The following is an 18729-nucleotide window of genomic DNA, read 5'->3' on the forward strand; positions in this document are numbered from 1 at the left end:
TTAGATTCTGTGTATCAGTGATACCATATCATAGGTGTCTTTTTCTTTCTGATTTGTTAGGTTGATACAAAAGTAATTGAGGTTTCATACTGTGAATTTCAAGTCATTATAACTAGCCTCAAACTCATCTCTATTAGTCAAAGTAGGAACCTTTACAATAAACACATTTTTGCTAACAAGAAGTAAGTTTTTTTATTCCTGTAGCATAAAAATCTGAGCTTCAGGATTTGAGGAACTCTTGGAAAGCATTTTCTATCTCTTGCTGGTTGTGGAAGCATTCTGTCTGCAAAAAGTTGTCGAGATGATTGAAAAAGTGGTAGTCAGTTGGCGAGAAGTGAATATGGCAGATGAAGCAAAACTTTGTAGCCCAGTTGGTTCAACTTTTGAAGCATTGGTTGTGTGACATGCGGTCAGGTGTTGTCGTGGAGAAGAACTGGGCCCTTTCTGTTGACCAGTGCTGGCTGCAGACATTGTATTTTTTGGTGCATCTCATTGATTTGCTGAGCATACTTCTCAGATATAATGGTTTTGCTGGGATTCAGAAAGCTGTAGTGGATCAGACCCATAGCAGACCACCAAACATTGACCTTGACTTTTTTTTTTTGGTGCAATTTGGCTTTGCAAAGTGCTTTGAGGCTTTTTCTTGGTCTAACCACTGAGCTGTACGTTCTATTCTGTCTGTTAATGCTTCAGCACCACATTGTTTTAATGATTCTTTATATTTTCATTACTCTTTTTAGTTTTCTAGATTGTCTTCTAAAAGTTTAATAATTTTTCTTTTCACATTTCAGTTGATAATATACCTAGATATGATCTTGTGTAGGATATGAAGTTTGTATTCCTAATTTTCTCTACCATGCTTGCTGAGTATAAATGAAGTTTATCGTGTATATATATGGATCTTTCTGTGTCATAGCTTTAGAAGAAATCTAATAGCTGTAAGAGTACATTTCTCTTTTTGTTTCTTTTCTTAATGAGTGTCTTCGTTTTTTTAGTCCTTGAGTCTTCAGTGTAAATTTAACAATCAGCTTCTCAAATATTATAAGAGAGTTCTATTGGGATTTTGATTGGAGTTGCACTTAAACTGTGGAACAATTTGAGGAAAATTGATATTTCTGTTATATTGAAACTTGATACATGAACATTGTATAGCCTTTCATTTATTTAATCTTTCTGGTAAAAATTTTCTCCATTTCTTGCATGTATGCTGAAACGTTATCAAGTAAAACATATTTTCTAATAGTTTTTTGCTGATACATAGAAATTAGTTATAAAAATGGTTGTATTGAGATATAATTCACTAGTTTAAACCATACAACTCAGCATATTTTAGTGTATTTACAGATGTGTGCAGTTATCATAGCAATCAATAAGGGAACATTTTCATCAGCTTACAAAGAAACCTTGTACATTTTAGCTATAATTCCCTTATCTCTCCATCCTCCCCTGTCCTAAGCAACTGCCAGTCTGCTTTCTATCTTTGTATGTTTGCCTATTGTAGACATTTCATATAAACAGAATAACTTAAGATGTGCTCTTATGTTAACATAAGATGTGACTTTGTTCACTTAGCATAATATTTTCAGGGTTCATCCGTGTTATAGCATATATCAGTATTTCATTCTTCTTAATGCCCGAGTAATATTCCATTATATTAATATATCACAGTTTATCCATTTATCTGTCAATGGACATTTGGGTTCCCTCCATATTTTGGCTATAATGTATTGGTATAATGTTGCCACACACATTCCTGTACAGGTTTTTGTGTGGATGTATGCTTTTATTTCTCCTAGGTATATATCTAGGAATGGAATTGCTGGGTCGTGTGTAGCTCATGTTTAATCATGTATGTACATGCCAGACTGTTTTCCAAAGTGGCCACACCATTATACAATTTACAGTGTTGTATGAAGATTCTGCATGACGGCTTTCCTGGTGGCTCAGTCATTAAAGAATTTGCCTGCAATGTGGGAGACCTGGGTTTGATCCATGTGTTGGGAAGATCCCCTTGTGGAGGGCATGAAACCCTCTCCAGTATTGTTGCCTGGAGAATCCCCATGGACAGAGGAGCCTGGTGGGCTGCAGTCCGTGGGGTTGCAAAGAATCGGACACAATTGAGCGACTAAGCACAGCACACAGGAGGATTCTGATTTCTTCATGTCTTTGTTATTATTTGACCTTTTGATTCTAGCCATCCCATTGGTTGTGAAGTAGTATCTCAGATGACTTTTGTTTGCAGAGTTTTGTTATAAACAATCTTATCAAGATCTTTTTTTCACAATTTATCTGTAAATTAATTTTTTAGTAGTAAGTCACCTGCAAATACTGTTTTACCTCTTCCTTTTAATCCTTATATCTTTCATTTTTAAAATGTGGTTTGTTATTCTAGTATCCCTATCAATACAGTATTGAATGGCATCTTCACCTTGCTCTTGATCTTAAAGTGAATGCTTCCAGCATTTCACTGTGAAGTATGATGCTTATCACAGGATTTTATTGTTGTTACTGTCATTTATCAGGTTATAGAAGTTACCCATGATTCCCCAAGAGTTTTATGATGAGGGGATAGTGAATTTTATCAAACTTTTTTCTTTATCTATTGAGATAGTCCTGTGTTTCTTTTCTTTTAATCAGCTAATTTCCAGTTTGCTAATTTTTATATGCTTTAAAATATTTAAAATATTTGCATTGCATGTTTAAAACTTTTTTTACATAGTGCCATGGAATAGGCCTGTGCCAAGAAGGACCTGTTCCTTAGAAAGTGTTGGGGTAAAATTTTAAAAAAATTAAAAATGCACATGTTTAAATTAAAATAATTTTTTGTTTGATAAAATACATATAACATAAAATTACCATCTTAACCATTTTTACCTATACAGTTCAGTGGTATTAAATGCATTCATAATTTTGTGTAACAGTTATCACCATCTGTCTCCTTAACCTTTTTCATCTTGTAAAACTGTGCCCATTAAACAATAGACCCCCATCTCTCCCCTACCCTTAGCCTCTGGCAGCTGCTTTTCTTCTTTCTGTCCCTATGATTTGGACTTCTCTTAAGTACCCCTCATTTAAGTGGAATCATACAGCATTTGTCTTTTAATGATTGGTCACTCCACCCTCCCACTCTGTGGTAACTACCGCTCTACTCTCTGTTTTTCTTAGTTTGTCCTTTTCAGATTCCATATATAAATGAAATCCTCTTCAAAAAGTTAAAAATAGAATTACCATACAATCCAGCAAGCCCACTTCTAGAGGTATAGCCGAAGGAAATAAAACAGAATCTCAAAACAATAATTACACTTCTATATTCATTACAACATTATTCACAGTAGCCAAGATTTGGAAACAACCTAAATGTTCATCAGCAGATAAATGGATGAAGAAGATGTGGTGAAATATTATTTGGTCAGAAGGAAGGAAATCCTGCCATTTACGACAATGCGAATGGACTGTTGAGGGCATTATGCTAAGTGAATTAAGTCAGAGAAAAAAGTCTTAATGGAGGATTCTCACTAGCATTTACTCAAAAAGCCATGTTTTGCCAGACCCCCCAGCTGCTGCCACTCCCAAGTGGCCACTGTGGCAACTGCCACAGCACATGGGCAGAACCCCCTCTCCCTCTCCTTGGCAGGAGGGAGTGTACCTACCCTGCACTGGGGCCAAGCGCGGCTCCTTGGGGCTTCCCTGGTGGCTCACATGGTAAATATTCTGCCAGCAATGCAGGAGACCTGGGTTCAATCCCTGGGTTGAGAAGATCCTCTGGAGAAGAGAATGGCAACCCACTCCAGTATTCTTGCCTAAAGAATTCCATGGACAGAGGAGCCTGGTGGGCTACACAGTACATGGTGTCACGAAGAGTTGGACATGACTGAGCGACTGACACTTTCACTTTCAATCCTTTCTAGATATATTAATTTTCCATTTTAGTAGTTTAAAAATTATTTTTTCTTTGACTTTTCGTGGATTTTTTCAATTTTTTTAAACCATTACATTCATATGCTTAGCTTATTAATTTTTAGTATAAAGCATCTAAGGCGATTGATTCCATAAAATTTGATATGTAGTTATCTTGTTACCATTAAATTTGAAGTATTTTGTAATTTCCTTCATGATTTTTTAATGTAATTCATGAACTCTTTTAAAATGTACTTTAAAATTTTTCAAATGTCTTGCTTTTTATTTTCATTGTTATTCATTTTCAATTTGATTGCATATGGTAAGAGAATATGATACCAATACTTCGGCATTTGTTGAGGCTGACTTTATGAACTGGTACATGATCCCAAGCTTCAGAAATGTTCTCTGTGTACTTGAAAAGAATGTGTTTTCTTCAATTGTAGTTGAATGTATTTCATGCATATTTTATGTGTCCCTTAGGTCAAGCTAATTTATTATGCCATTCAAATTTTATGTTTCATTACTGAGTTTTTAATTGTGAAGTCTAACAGTTACAGAACAAGGCGTGTTAAAACGTCTAAATATGATGATGGATTTGTTAATTTCCTCTTAATTCTGAGTGTTTGCTTTAGTTTTGAAATTGTTATTAGCTGCATACAAGTTGAGGATTTGTAGGTACCTAGAATTTAGAATTTTTATACCTTCCAGGTAATTTGAGCTATTTCTCATTATGTGGTGACTATTTCCATCTCTAGTAAGTTTTTTTTTTTTACTTAAATTCTGTTTTGTGTGATAGAGATAGGTTTTCTTTTGGTGAGTATTTTCCAGATATGTTTCTTTTTTTGGTATGTCTCTTATTACCACATATAGTTGATTCCTTAATATAGTTTGACCATTTTTATATTTTAACTGAAGTTTAATCTATTAATATTTATCATCATGACAATTGGATTTATTTCTACTGTCTTGTGTGTTTTGTGTTGGTCCTACTTTATCTGCCCTATCCCTAACATTTTTTTTTTGGATCAAGATGTTTCCCCCTCCCCACCTTCTTTACTTCATTTTCCCACTCTGTCCCACTTGGTTGGTATTTATGCCTGTCATTTTTTTTAAAAATCCAGTCTGATGATCTCTGTCTTTTCATTGTTGTGGTTAATCTATTAACACTTAAAGTAATTATTGTTGTTATGGGTTTCAAAACCCAGGAATATTTTATTATCTGTTTTCTATTTGTCCCCCTATTTTTCATTCTTCTTATAGTAATTTTCTACCTTTTTAGTAGATTATTTGAAAAATTTTAAGAATTATATGATATTTAATCTATTGGCCTATAAGCTATACTTCACTGTCATATTGCTTTTAGTGGTTTCTCCAAGGATTATAATATATATTCTTAATGTTTAAGTCTAGTTACAGGTAATATTGTGTCACTTATATATACTTAGATAAGATGTAGACCCCCCCACAATGTAAATCTAGTTACTTCTTATTCTTTGTGTTACTAATCATCATGTACATTATATCTATGTACTTAAAAAATGCTCAGGAAACAGTTTTTGTTGAAATAATCACTTATATTTTAAAGAGTTAAAGATGTGTATCTGTTTGTCATTTTCATTCATCCTGAGGAACTTCTTTGTGGTGTTTGTTGAAGTGAAGTTTTCTAGAAATGAATTTTTCTTAATTTTCTTTTGTCTGAGAATGTGTTTATCTTGCCTTCATATTGAAGGATATTTTGGGTATATATAGAATTCTGGTTGAAATTTGATTTTCTAGCCTCCACAGTTTCTGATGAAAATCATCAATAGCTTGAATCATTGTGCCTCTGTATGTAATATAGCATTTTATTTTTCTCTGGGTATTCTGAAGACTTTATATTTGGTTTACAGTATTTAACTGTGATGTGCCTAGCATCTGGTTGGCATTTGCTAAACTTCTTAGATTTGTAAATTTATATTTTTTAACAAAGTAGAAAACATCTAGCCATTTTTCCTTCAAATGTTTTTTTCTCTTCCTTTCACTCCTCTTCCTTTCTGTACCTTCAGTTAGATATATGTCATAATTTTTGATACTGACCCTTATGCTTGAGTTTCTGTTAATTTTTTTTTCAAATTTTAGTCCCTCTGTTCTACCTTCAGTTTTATTCAGTTCCCCTTCTTTTATCCCCATTGTTTTCTAGCATATTCAATACATTATTTATTGAGACACTTGTATTTTTAAGTTTTTAAAAGTATTTTAAGGCTTTTCCATCCAGTTCCTTGTTTTAGTTCTCTGATGAGATAGTCCTGTCTTCTCCTTCACTGTAAGCATATTTTTCATGGTTTTAATAGCTTCTTTAAGATTCTTTTCTGCCAGTTCCAACATCAGAATCATCTATGGATTAGTATCCATTGCAGTTTTTTTCTTTTTAGACTGTCATGGGTTCCTTTCCGCCCCCCGCCCCAACCCCCAGTATATTAAGTAATTTTTAAAGATTTTTGTTTTACTTTTAGCGTTAGTACAGAGCCTTCACCTCCAGAAGACATTTTGCTCTGTCTGGAGGCATGTATGGTCGTCACATCTGGAGTAGGAATGCTGCTTGAATCTAGGGGGCAGGGACAGAGACGCTGCCAAACATCCTACGATGCAGAGAGCAGCACCTCTGATCCTCACAAAAAAGGTCTGGTCCAAAAAGTCAGCTTTGCTCAGGATGAGAAACCCTGTCCTAAAGAAATTCATTGAATGATGCTAATTTTATAATGTTAGCTTTCTGAATAGCTAAGGGGAATCCCTTGTAAAATCAATTTTCTTTCATTGTTTATTCGTACAGGGATAACCAGTTCTCTGCTAATATTGTTGTTCCAGAACCACATGGATAAATGTAATTTAAACTTGTCTTACCAAATCAAATATCTCCATAGGTTTTCTTTTTCTTTCTTTCTTCCTTTTTTTCTTTTAATTTCCAAAGATTACATTTGAGAGCTCAAAATCATATTAGTATAACCATCCTTTTTACCTACTTTATTGAATTTCTTTGAATTTTACGTTTTACAACTAAATAAAATCCAGTAAATCAAATAAGTTGGGAGGCTGGGGAAATCATTAGTTTAGTATTATAATTTAAGGAAGAAAAAGTACCTGAAATATGACATTACCTTATGTATAATTGATTGTGTTTTTCTGTTTGCTGTAGAATAAAGATTAGAAATGCCCCCACCCCCTTTTTTTTAAACTCTAGAGCATTCTTTCTGTATACTTTTTCCATATCTCGATTTGGTTTGAAATGTAAATGAACTTGGGTTCCATAGTAACACTTAAGAAGAAAAGAAAAGAAAAAGCTACCATTTCTATTTTTCATGTGATGGAATTATGTATAAGCTGACAAAGAATTAATCTTTAGTAGTATTTATCTTCAAAAGCATTTACAATTATATTTTATTTAATTAGTGATGTAGGATTAAAATAATCAAAATTGCTTACATAAATCTCTTGGAAATCACTTGTCAGGCAAACTCTAATCTTACAGATCAGTGGCTATCATTGTCATTGTTACTGGCTCTCAGAGCAGTGACAAGCAAGGCAAATAATGCTTTTTTCCCCTTTTAAAGCTTGGTTTTCATGAACCCTGAATAGAAGATAATTAAGAATGATACCAGCTTTTATTACATAATACACCAATTATACTTTTTTGCCAACAAAATAAAGCCTGTGAATAGACTTTAAAAAGCAAAGTTGGCTAAATGAGAATTAGTTTCATTTATTTAAATAGGTCTTCATCTGTATTTCATGTCATCGTTAACACCCATTTCTTTAGAGAGAAAAAAATAGTTATAGTTATAATGTCTCATTTAGTTCCTTATTTTTTTCTTGTCCAATTACCTTCAGTTGTAGGACAAAGTTATTTTCAGCCTTAAAAAAAGTTTTTGGAAGCAGTTTTACAGTTTATGAGATTGGGAAAGAATTCATCCTATTCAATTGCTTGTTACAGTAGGCTTCTGAAAAAATATCTTTGACTAAAAATGCAGGCATCTTCAACTTGTAGAGCTTTTCCTCTCTCTGTTATTGTTTTAAATGTTAAAAACCTCTAACATATCTAATTTGACTTTATGTTCAGGTTCTTAAATTTGTTGTGATAAAGCATATCAATTAGTTCAGTTCAGTCTAGCTGCTCAGTCATGTCCGACTCTTTGCGACCCCATGGACTGCAGCACGCCAGGCTTCCCTGTCCACCACCAACTCCCAGAGCTTGCTCAAACTCATGTCCATAGAGTTGGTGCTGCCATCCAACCATCTCATCCTCTGTTATCCCCTTTCTCCTCTTGCCTTCAGTCTTTCCCAGCATCAGGGTCTTTTCCAGTGAGTTAGTTCTTCACATCAGGTGGCCAAAGTATTGGAGTTTCAGCTTCAACACCAGTCCTTCCAGTGAATATTCAGGACTGATTTCATTTAGGATGGACTGGTTGGATCTCCTTGCAGTCCAAGGGACTCTCAAGAGTCTTCTCCAACACTGCAGTTCAAAAGCATCAGTTTCTTTGGTACTCTTTATAGTCTTTCTTTATAGCTTTCTTTATAGTCCAACTCTCACATCCATACATGACTACTGGGAAAATCAGTAGTTTTGAATAGATTGACCTTTGTTGGCAAGGTAATGACTGCTTTTTAATATGCTGTCTAGGTTGGTCATAGTATTTTTTTCCAACAAGCAAGTGTCTTTTAATTTCATGGCTGAAGTCACCATCTGCAGTGATTTTGGAGCCCCCCAAAATGAAGTCTGTCACTGTTCCCATTGTTTCCCCATCGTTTACCATGAAGTGATGGGATCAGATGCCATGATCTTAGTTTTTTAAATGTTGAGTTTTAAGCCAGCTTTTTCACTCTCCTCTTTTACTTTCATCAAGAGGCTCTTTAGTTCTTCTTTGCTTTCTGCCATAACAGTGGTGTCATCTGCCTATCTGAGGTTATTGATATTTCCCTTGACAGTCTTGATTCCAGCTTGTGCTTATCCAGTCCGGCATTTCGCATGATGCACTCTGCATATAAGTTAAATAAGCAGGGTGACAGTATACAGCCTTGATGTACTGTTTTCCCTATTTGGAACCAGTCTGTTTTTCTATGTCTGGTTCTAAGTGTATCAGTCAGTTAGTGCTAATCAATATCAATTAGAGCTTCCCCTAAATTTCCACTTTTTTTAGTCCAGTCTGTGTTGTCTTCTTTAGTTTTGGGGGTTGGGAATGTAAGGCTAATTTTATTTTTTAGATTATGTAGTACATTCACATTTGCACAGAATTTTCAAAGGGTGTATGAAACTTTTTCCTCTTAACATTGGCCCCCAACTACCTATTTTTCTTCTGTATCCTTCTTGGTTAATTTGTTTCTTTTTTGTTCAGTATTTGCATATTTTATGCATTTTGGGTACCTTGTTTTTATTATCTTAACAAATTTAATGAGTTTTAATTGACATAAAGTGCACATACTTTAAGTATATAGTTTGATATGTTTTTTCTATGTCTGGACCTGTGAGACCTTTACCACAATCAAGATAGTGAGCATGTCCATCACCCCAAGGTACCCCTTTGCTTCCTCCCTCCTCTGCCTGTTCCCTCCTCCAAAATTCATGTAATCATAGGATCTGTTTTCTGTTGGTATGCATTTGTCACATTTCCTAGAATTTTATATGATGGAGAATTCAGGATGTTCTCTCTCTCTCTCTTTTTTTTTTTTTTTGGTCTGACTTATTTCATTCAGTGCAATTATTTATTGACTCATCCATATGTCTTTCTTGTTGCTGAGAAGTATTCCATTCTATGATGTAAAATAGTATGTATATATTTTTCTGGGCCCCTGATTCTTGCTAATGTTTGGTCTTTGACCCAGGTTCCTTACACAGAGCTCCTAAAGCTCCTGTAATTTCCTGAGTGGTAGGAGTGTCTGACACAGAGCTTCTAAAATCCTTTGGAATTTCCTGGGTGATAGAAGTGTCTTTTGTTCTTATGAAGTGATTTTTGGTGGGCTTCTAGAAGGGGGACTGGTCACTGCAGAGATGAAGCTGTGTTTAGAATTTTCAGCTGGAACCCCATCCTCTGGAGAGGGGAGATGAGCTGGAAACTGAGTAAACAATCAGGCGTGCCTATCTGATGAAGTCTCTGCAAGCATCCCCATACTATGAGGTTTTGAGAGCTTGTCGGTTACTGAACCCATAGAGGTCTGGGAGGGTGGCATGCCTAAAGAGGGCATGGCAGCTTTCTGCCTCTTCCCTATTTTTTGTCTGTATGTATCTTCATCTGGCTGTTTACCTATATCACTTATTATACCCTTTATAATAAACTGATGAATGTGTTTCCCAACCCAGGGATTGAATCCAGGTCTCCTACATTGTAGGTGAATTCTTTCCTGGTGGACTGAGCCACCAGGGAAGCCCAAGATTACTGGAGTGGATAACCTATCCCTTCTCCAGGGGATCTTCCTGACTCAGGAATTGAACTGGGGTCTCCTGCATTGCAGGTGGATTCTTTACCAGCTGAGCTACCTGGGAAGCCATATCATTCATTAGATTCTTTTTAATAAACTGGTGAATGTATTTTCCTGAGTTCTGTGACCCATTCTAGTAAATTGTTGAACTCAGGGAAGGGGTTATGGGAACCCTGATTTATAGCTGGTGGGTCAGTATTACTGGGGACAATGTGTTACTTGCAATGTGTCTGAATTGGGGGCAGTCTTCTGAGATTGAGTCCTTAACTTGTGGGATTTGCTACTAACGTAAAGAATCTGCCTGCAATGTGGGAGACCTGGGAAGATACGCTGGAGGAGGGCATGGCAGCCCACTCCAGTATTCTTGCCTGAAGGATCACTATGGACAGAGGAACCTGGCTGGCTACAGTTCATAGGGTCGCAAAGAGTTGGACACAACTGAGTAAGCAGCAGGTAGATCGTGTCAGAACCAAATTGAATTGTAGAACACCCAGCTGGTGTCACACCTTAGTGTGGGGAAACTCCTCATACATTTGGTGGCCAAAAGTGTCAAAATTGTTGTGAGAGTGAGAGCAAAAGGAAAGATATGTTTTCCCTAATAGCATAAGGATATACCAATTTGTTTCTTCATTCACTTGTTGATGGATATTTGGCTTGTTTATAGTTTGTGGCTATTGTAAATAATGCTGCTATGAAAATTCACATGTAAGTCTTTGTATGGACATAGGCATACATTTTTTTTGGGTAAATATCCAGATGTGGAATGGCTGATACTATCCTAGGTGATTGTTTAACTTTAAAAATAAAACGAAACAACAGCAACCTGCCAAACCTTCTTTCCGAAGTGGTTGTGCTGTTTTATATGCCTAGCAGCAGTGTATGAGAATTCCAGCTTTGGTATGTCCTTGCCAGCACTTGGTATGGCCAGTTTTATAAATTTTAGCTATTCTAATAGTCGTGTAGTGGCACTAATTGTAGCTTTAATTTGCATTTTCCTGATGACAAGTGATGTTGAACCTCTTTTCATGTACTTGTTTGTCATTTATCTTCCTTGGTAGAATACCTGTGCAAATCTTTGACCAATTTCTTGTTTATTTAATTTTGGGGTTTTGAGAATTCTTATACATCAGAATATAAGCCCTTTGTCAGATATATGATTTGAAAATATTTCAGATTATTATAGATTTGCATTTCAGATTATTACAGATTTACATGCAGTTTTAAGACATAATACAGAAGGATCTTGTGTACCCCTTACACAGTTTTCCCCAAAGGTAACATTTTATAGAATTAGAGATCACAACCAGGGTGTTGACACTGATGTAGTCGAGATACAGAGCATTCTCATTACCACAAGGATCCTTTATGTTGCTTTTTTATTGTCATTCTGTCTCTCTTGTCTCCATCCTCTCCTTAATTCTGGCATCCGCTAATTTGTTCTTCATTTCTACAGTTCTGTCAATTCCAAGAATATTACATAAATAGAGTTGTACAGTATTAACCTTTTGAGATTGGCTTTTTTCACTCAGCATAATTTTCTAGAGATTCAGCCATGTTATGGATATCACCGACTTACTCCTTTTTATTGCTGAATTATATTCCATGTTATGGCTATGCCACTGTTTGTTTAACAGTTTTCCTATTGAAGAACATCTGATTTGTTTCCAGTTATTAGCAGTTATAAATAATGCTTATAAATACTTGTGTAGAGGGAACACAATAAACATAAAGTCTTCATTTCTCTTGTATGATGTCCAGGTGTGCAACTACTGGTCGTATGGTATTTGCATGTTTGTTTTTTTTTTTCCAGCGTGCCTGTACCATTTCACATCCAACAATCTATGAGTTATCCAGTTTTTCATGAGTGTTTGGTGTTGTCACTAATTTTTATTTTAGCTATTCTGAGATGTGTGTAATCATATCTCACTGTGGTTTTAATTGAATGGCTTATGATTGTTGATTATCTACTTTCCTGTATCAGTTGCCATCTATGTATCTTTAGTGAATTGTGTTTTCATCTCTTGTCCATGTTTTCATTGGATTTTTGCTTTTTCACTGTTGAATTTTGAGACTACTTTATATATTCTAGATACTAGTTCTTTGTTGGATATGTGGTTTGCAATTATATTTTTCCCCAGTCTGTAGCTTATCTCTTCATCCTCTTAGTAGAGTCTTTCACAAAGCAAAAGATTTTGATTTCTGTGAGGTCTGATGTTTCTGGCTGTTTTTTTAATTTCTTCCCTGTTCCCTTCTTCTCTTGCTCTCTTCCTCTGTGGTTTGATGACTTTGCTTAGTGGTATGGTAATATTCCTTTCTCTTTGTCTTTATATAAAGAGGTTTCTGTTTTTCACTTTTTCCCCAAGTGTGTTTGTAATTTCTTATTGAAGCATTTATATCATGATTGCTTTACAGATCTTTGTCAGATGATCATCTGTCATCTCAGTATTGGGTTTTATCGACACTCTTTTCAAATTCTTCTTGGCATCTTCCTGTTTCTTGATATATTGAATGATTTTTAGTCAAAACTTGGACATTTGGGTATTATATTCTGAGTGCCTAGATCATATTTCGGAGAAGGCAATGGCACCCCACTCCAGTACTCTTGCCTGGAAAATCCCATGGACGGAGGAGCCTGGTAGGCTGCAGTCCATGGGATCGCTAAGAGTTGGGCATGACTGAGCGACTTTACTTTCACTTTTCACTTTCATGCATTGGAGAAGGAAATGGCAGCCCACTCCAGTGTTCTTGTCTCTAGAATCCCAGGGATGGCGGAGCCTGGTGGGCTGCCGTCTCTGGGGTCACACACAGTCGGACACGACTGAAGTGACTTGGCAGCAGTAGCAGTAGCAGATCATATTTAATCTTTGTTTTTGCTGTTTCAGGTTACACATGTCTTCTTATAGTCAGGTAGAGGCAGAAGTCCAGATTCCTCACTTGGCCTTTGTTGGAGTGGGTGGGGCCACTGTATTTGGCTGCAGTGCAGTGATTACTGTCTATAAGTTTCTGTCTTACTAGGATTTGTCTTTTCTTATTCTTTGACTAATGGGAGTACATCTTTGTTGGTTTTTGGTTTTTTTTTTTTTTTTTGGTCTGTGCCTGTTGGCATTTCCAGGTTGCTGGCTTCTTCAGCTCTAAGTCTGAGATGTATGAGACAATAAGAAAACCCAAGGAAATCTCGTGTCATTTCTTAGGTCCTGTGCTGCCTAGCTGATCTGCCTTCTCTTCTTCGCCTTTCAGAGTCTTCTCAGTTTTGTTTTATATGTTACATCCAGAGTTTTTAGTTGTACTTATCAGGAGAAATAGAAAAAAGTCCATCTACTTATCTTTCCAGAAGAGCAAATTGCACCTTAAAAAAAAAGAGCTAACAGTAGAATTTAGGGATGATTTCATATTAGTGTATCAATTGCATGCTTAATATTTTGCTTAAATTATTGCATTGTATTTCATTTTATAAATGTATCATAATTTTTTAACCAGTCCCCTCCTGATGGGCATGAATGCTGTTTTCAGTCTTTTGCTTATATAAATAGTGCTTCAGTGAATAATGTCGTATGTATATCACATATATGTATCAGATTGCATGTATCCACTATAGCTATAAGACAACTCGTCATCCATATCATCTTAGGAAGCTATGTGTTCATTTGATAGAAGAGCCACTTTGTCCTGGAGGGAATTAGAGTTTTTCATTTTAGACAGGTCTCAGTGTGAAAAAGTCACTCCTTGTATGATACATGCTACATCTGTCTTCCTACAATTTCCCTGGTGAATTCTAGTTCTAACTGGGGATGAAGTTAGGACAAATCCAGCTCTCTTTTCTTATAACAACCCTCAGATATTCAAAGATGAATGTCTTTGACACCTACATCTTCTGTTCTCCAGCCTAAATTGAAGATACCCTCCGTCACACTTGGACAGCTAGAGGTGAACAAAATATCATCATCTGTATGTGGACTAATCGCTGCAATAGAACAGAACTTATGCAGGAAAGATTTGGGGACAGCCCTGTCATAGTTTGAATTATATTTTCAGACATAACCATAGTGCCTTCCTTGCCTGGAGTTGGTAGTATTTCTTAACTGAATGAATGTCCTATAAACTAAAGAGTTAATGATTCCTGAACTTATGCTTAACTTAAATCCCCAGTTTTTTTCACATTTACTTCTGCTTCTGATTCTATACTTGTTTTTTTACTTTGGGGGATAGATGACAGGACTTTACATTTGTCCCTGTTTGACTTCATGTCATTAGAGCTATCCAGCTATCCAGTCTTCCAACATTTTCAGATTGTTTCGGATACTAATTCTGTTCTTTCGTGTTTTGTCTCTCAGTATCATGTCATCTGTAGTGCTTGTGTGCTGCCAATATACTTATCTGAGTATTTAAATGGGATATGTTATATTTAGATTTACATAAAAATATTCATAAAATCTTCAAAAAAGAGAACTTCCTGGAAGTAAACCTGCCTGGATCCAAGGGTATATGTACTTTATATTTGATAGTTATTGCTAAGTGGCCTTCTGTAGAAATTGTCAGTCTGAATCATCCCGAATATTGTCTGCACAGGCAGGACTCCTCTGAGACAAATAGAGCCCGAAAGGTTATTTTGAAGCACTAGATCATAGCATGCAACTCTGATGTTATCTTATGGACCTTCCAGGATTTCAAGAACATTTTTTGTAAAAAATTATTTAAAGTATAAGGAAAATATTTATTTTGATAAGTAATCTTACCTTAAGAAAATTTTTGTATAGTTGCTGTGTTTGGTGTTTGTTAATATGTTTGGTAATTGGGTTTTATAGTTCTTCATTCTACCCAAGTAAACTTAAATTTTCTTCAGTAGACTTTTCTGTCTATATTAAATTCTCATTTGGGTTTAAATTATGCTCTTGTGGCTGCTGATGTTAAGCAGTATATCAGTTAAGCAGTTTTTCTCAATTTAGTGGGTCATTCAAATTTGCAGACATTTCTTGTGCTTTGGTTGTTATTGTTCACTAGTTATTTGTTATGATTTTCAACCCAAGTTTCCCCCAAGGGATTTTTTCTTTTTCTGATAAATCAACAAGAGTGATAGGCAGGCTACTAATTTTATCATTCTGAATGCAGTCCTGCTGTGTGTATGTGTGTATACATGCATGTATACACACACACACACACACACACACACACACACATACATACATATATAAAATGGGTACTTTTGGCTTCATTTCTTTTCTCAACGCAATGTCCATGTTGTTGTGTATTCTTTTTTATTGCTGTGTAACATCCCACTGTGTGAACAGACTAGTTTATCTATTCTTCTGCAGAATGCATTGTTCCAGTTTTAGGTCATTATGAATAAGGCTCCTATGAACATTTTATACATGCCATTTGGTGAACATATTGTTTTATCTCGTCTAATATCTTTTAATCAAGATTATATTAATCTCAAAATTGTCTGCCAAATTTATTCCTCACTTTACCTTTTCATACTTACCTTTTCCTGAGATGATAATCTCTTAAAATTTATTTAAAGTAAATGGCTTTTATTTTGGATCATTAATATAAATGTGACAAATCAGAATTTGTTGTTTGTTGTTCATTTGCTCAGTTGTGTCCGACTCTTTGTGACCTCGTGGACTGCACCATGCCAGGCTTCCTTGTGCTTCACTATCCTTCAGAGTTTGCTCAGACTCACGTCCACTGAGTGGGTGATGCCATCCAACCATCTCATCCTCTTGTTGCCCCCTTCTCCTCTGGTGTTCACTCTTCCAGCCATCAGAGTCTTTTTCAGTGAGTCAGCTCCTCACATCAGGTAGCCTAAGTATTGGAGCTTCAGCATCAAACCTTCCAGTGAATATTCAGGGTTGATTTCCTTTAGGATGGACTGGTTGGATCTCCTTGCTGTCCAAGAGACTCTCAAGAGTCCTCTCCAACACCACAGTTCGAAGGCATCAATTCTTCAGCACTCAGCCTTCTTTTGGAGAAGGAAATGGCAACCCATTCCAGTATTCTTGCCTGGAAAATCCCAGGGATGGGGGAGCCTGATGGGCTGCCGTCTATGGGGTCGCACAGAGTCGGACACGACTGAAGTGACTTAGCAGCAGCAGCAGCAGCCTTCTTTATGGTCAAACTCTCACATCCGTACATGACAACTAGAAGAACCTATAGCTTTGACCATATGGACCTTTGTTGGCAAAGTGATGTCTCTGCTTTTTAATACACTGTCTAGGTTTGTCATAGCTTTTCTTCCAAGGAGCAAGTATCTTTGAATTTCATGGCTTCAGTCACCATATGCAGTGATTTTGGAGCCCAAGGAAATAACTGTATCCATTGTTTCCCCATCTGTTTGTCATGAAGTGATGAGACCGGATGCCATGATTTTAGTTTTTTGAATGTTGAGTTTTAAGCCAGCTTTTCACTCTTCTCTTTCACTTTCATCAAGAGGCTTTCTACTTTCTATAGCCTTAATGAATTTGTAAGACTACTATGAAAGTGCTACTTTTTTGTTGGAAAGGGATTGTTGTTATTACTGTCATTATTTGCTTGATTGTTTCTCTTTTATAAGAATTTCCTTTTATCTTTTTAAAAAAATATGTTTACTGTTTCAGAGAGCGTGACACAGGAAAGGAGGCCTCCCAAACTTGCATTTATGTCAAGAGGTGTTGGGGACAAAGGTTCATTCAGTCATAATAAACCAAAGGCTACAGGTACGGGTTAATAAAATACAGTTCTTATTTATATGATTTTTGATTTGCCATAGATTAAAAAATGTTGAAAAGTATTACTCCTTAATGTATATGTATATTTTCTTCTTTCAGATATTTTTAGTAGTTTACTAAACAAGTTTATAGATGGTGTTGCTTAAGCCAAGACTTCCCAACCTTTTTTAATTAATGAAAATTTTCCTGTGAGGACCTGTGTCTTTTTCTGGTCCATATAAGCTGATTTTTGGAATCCCCTACTTGCAACATTTGTATATATAGCTTATGTGTGACTTAGTCACTTAGTCGTGTCTGACTCTTTGCAACCCTTATGGACTGTAGCCCTCCAGGTTTCTCTGTGCATGGAATTCTTCAGGCAAGAGTACATTCCCTTCTCCAGGGGATCTTTCTGACCCAGGGATCAAACCCCGGTCTCCTGCATTGCAGGTGGTTCTTTACTGTTTGAGCCACCAGGGAAGCCCCTATATATAGTTTATAGTTGCACTGTACAAAATAATCTTTTATGGGTAATGTTATATAGGATAAAGTATACTAGAGATTATGTGAACTTTGCTAATAGAAGTGGCACAAGTTAAATTCCAAACTGCTAAGCAAAATTTTTGTCTTTCTCCCAGAAACTCCCTCACAGTACATGTAGAGTTCTTAGTTTGTTTTTTGTTTTGCTTCCACATAGGTCATAGATTTATTAGGTGATAGTTATATAAGCCAAACAGCTCATTTAAAAGGTGGCAAGAACTATTCTAAACCCAAATATAGATTAGGAAAAGATTATTTTTCCCTTGGTTTCAGTTCATTAAAAAGAAATTGTACTCTAAGAAATATTTTATGTGGCATTGGACCCTGAGAGACTTTGAATTAAATAAAATACATAGGCTGTAGTATTTTTTATGTTAACCTATGAATCTAGATAGGTAGTTCAACTTGCTGCTCTCACTTAAATATAAATAGCCTAAAGATTTTAAGACACGTGTGCTACTTTTGTTGCAGCAGATTTTAGTTATAGGAATGAAGTATAGAGTTACCTGCTTTAAACTGAAAAAGAAATCAGATGTATATGGGTTCTAAAGACACCACTGCTCTCAACTATAGCATGTCCTCTTAGTGCTGGGACAGGGGAATGTCTTGCTCTATCTGTAATATAGCTGCGCTAATGTTTTCTTGCATTTGATAAGTCTAGTGCATAAGAAATAATACTGCTTCACTTTTCCAGAGACATGAAGAAACCCAGCAAGGAATTCGTTGACTAACAATTCCAAAATAGTTAGACTTTAAATCTTTTAAACTTAATAAGTAAAATTGATTTATATACATTTGAAGAACTTTTGAGGGCAGCTGTTTTAGAGTAAGAGGTTAAATTTGTGAACGAAGAGATTTGTCAGATGGAACTGGGTAATGATGATTTTTGACATTTGGAAAAAAGCCATAGTACATGAGGTGATTTTTTTTAAGTAGCTTTTTTTTTAAAGGTAGGCTTTTCTTTTATATTGTCTACTCTTATATTGTCTCTTGCACTGAACAATCTTTTTGATGTTGCAAAAATGGTTACCAAATTTTTCAAAGCTGAAGACACAAATAAAATATATTGTGTTTGCATACATCTGTTGGTTCTATAATTGTGACACCATATGCATATTAATTTCTCTTATGGAAAAACTTTCACATCATATTGGCTTTA

At 35.7% G+C, this 18729-nt stretch overlaps 1 protein-coding gene across 8 annotated transcripts in view; it reads left to right on the forward strand.

Annotated features, from left to right (window-relative positions):
- CYLD (CYLD lysine 63 deubiquitinase) overlaps window positions 1-18729 on the forward strand; it is a 62536-nt gene that overhangs the window by 18859 nt on the left and 24948 nt on the right. For all 8 annotated transcript variants that reach the window (XM_052655452.1, XM_052655447.1, XM_052655454.1 and 5 more), the window contains one exon: window positions 16941-17039. In XM_052655452.1, coding sequence (XP_052511412.1) covers window positions 16941-17039 — 99 coding nt within the window. The remainder of the gene's footprint in view (window positions 1-16940; window positions 17040-18729) is intronic.

The sequence above is a fragment of the Budorcas taxicolor genome, chromosome 18 (genome assembly GCF_023091745.1).
Source record: "Budorcas taxicolor isolate Tak-1 chromosome 18, Takin1.1, whole genome shotgun sequence".
Classification (NCBI taxonomy): domain Eukaryota; kingdom Metazoa; phylum Chordata; class Mammalia; order Artiodactyla; family Bovidae; genus Budorcas; species Budorcas taxicolor.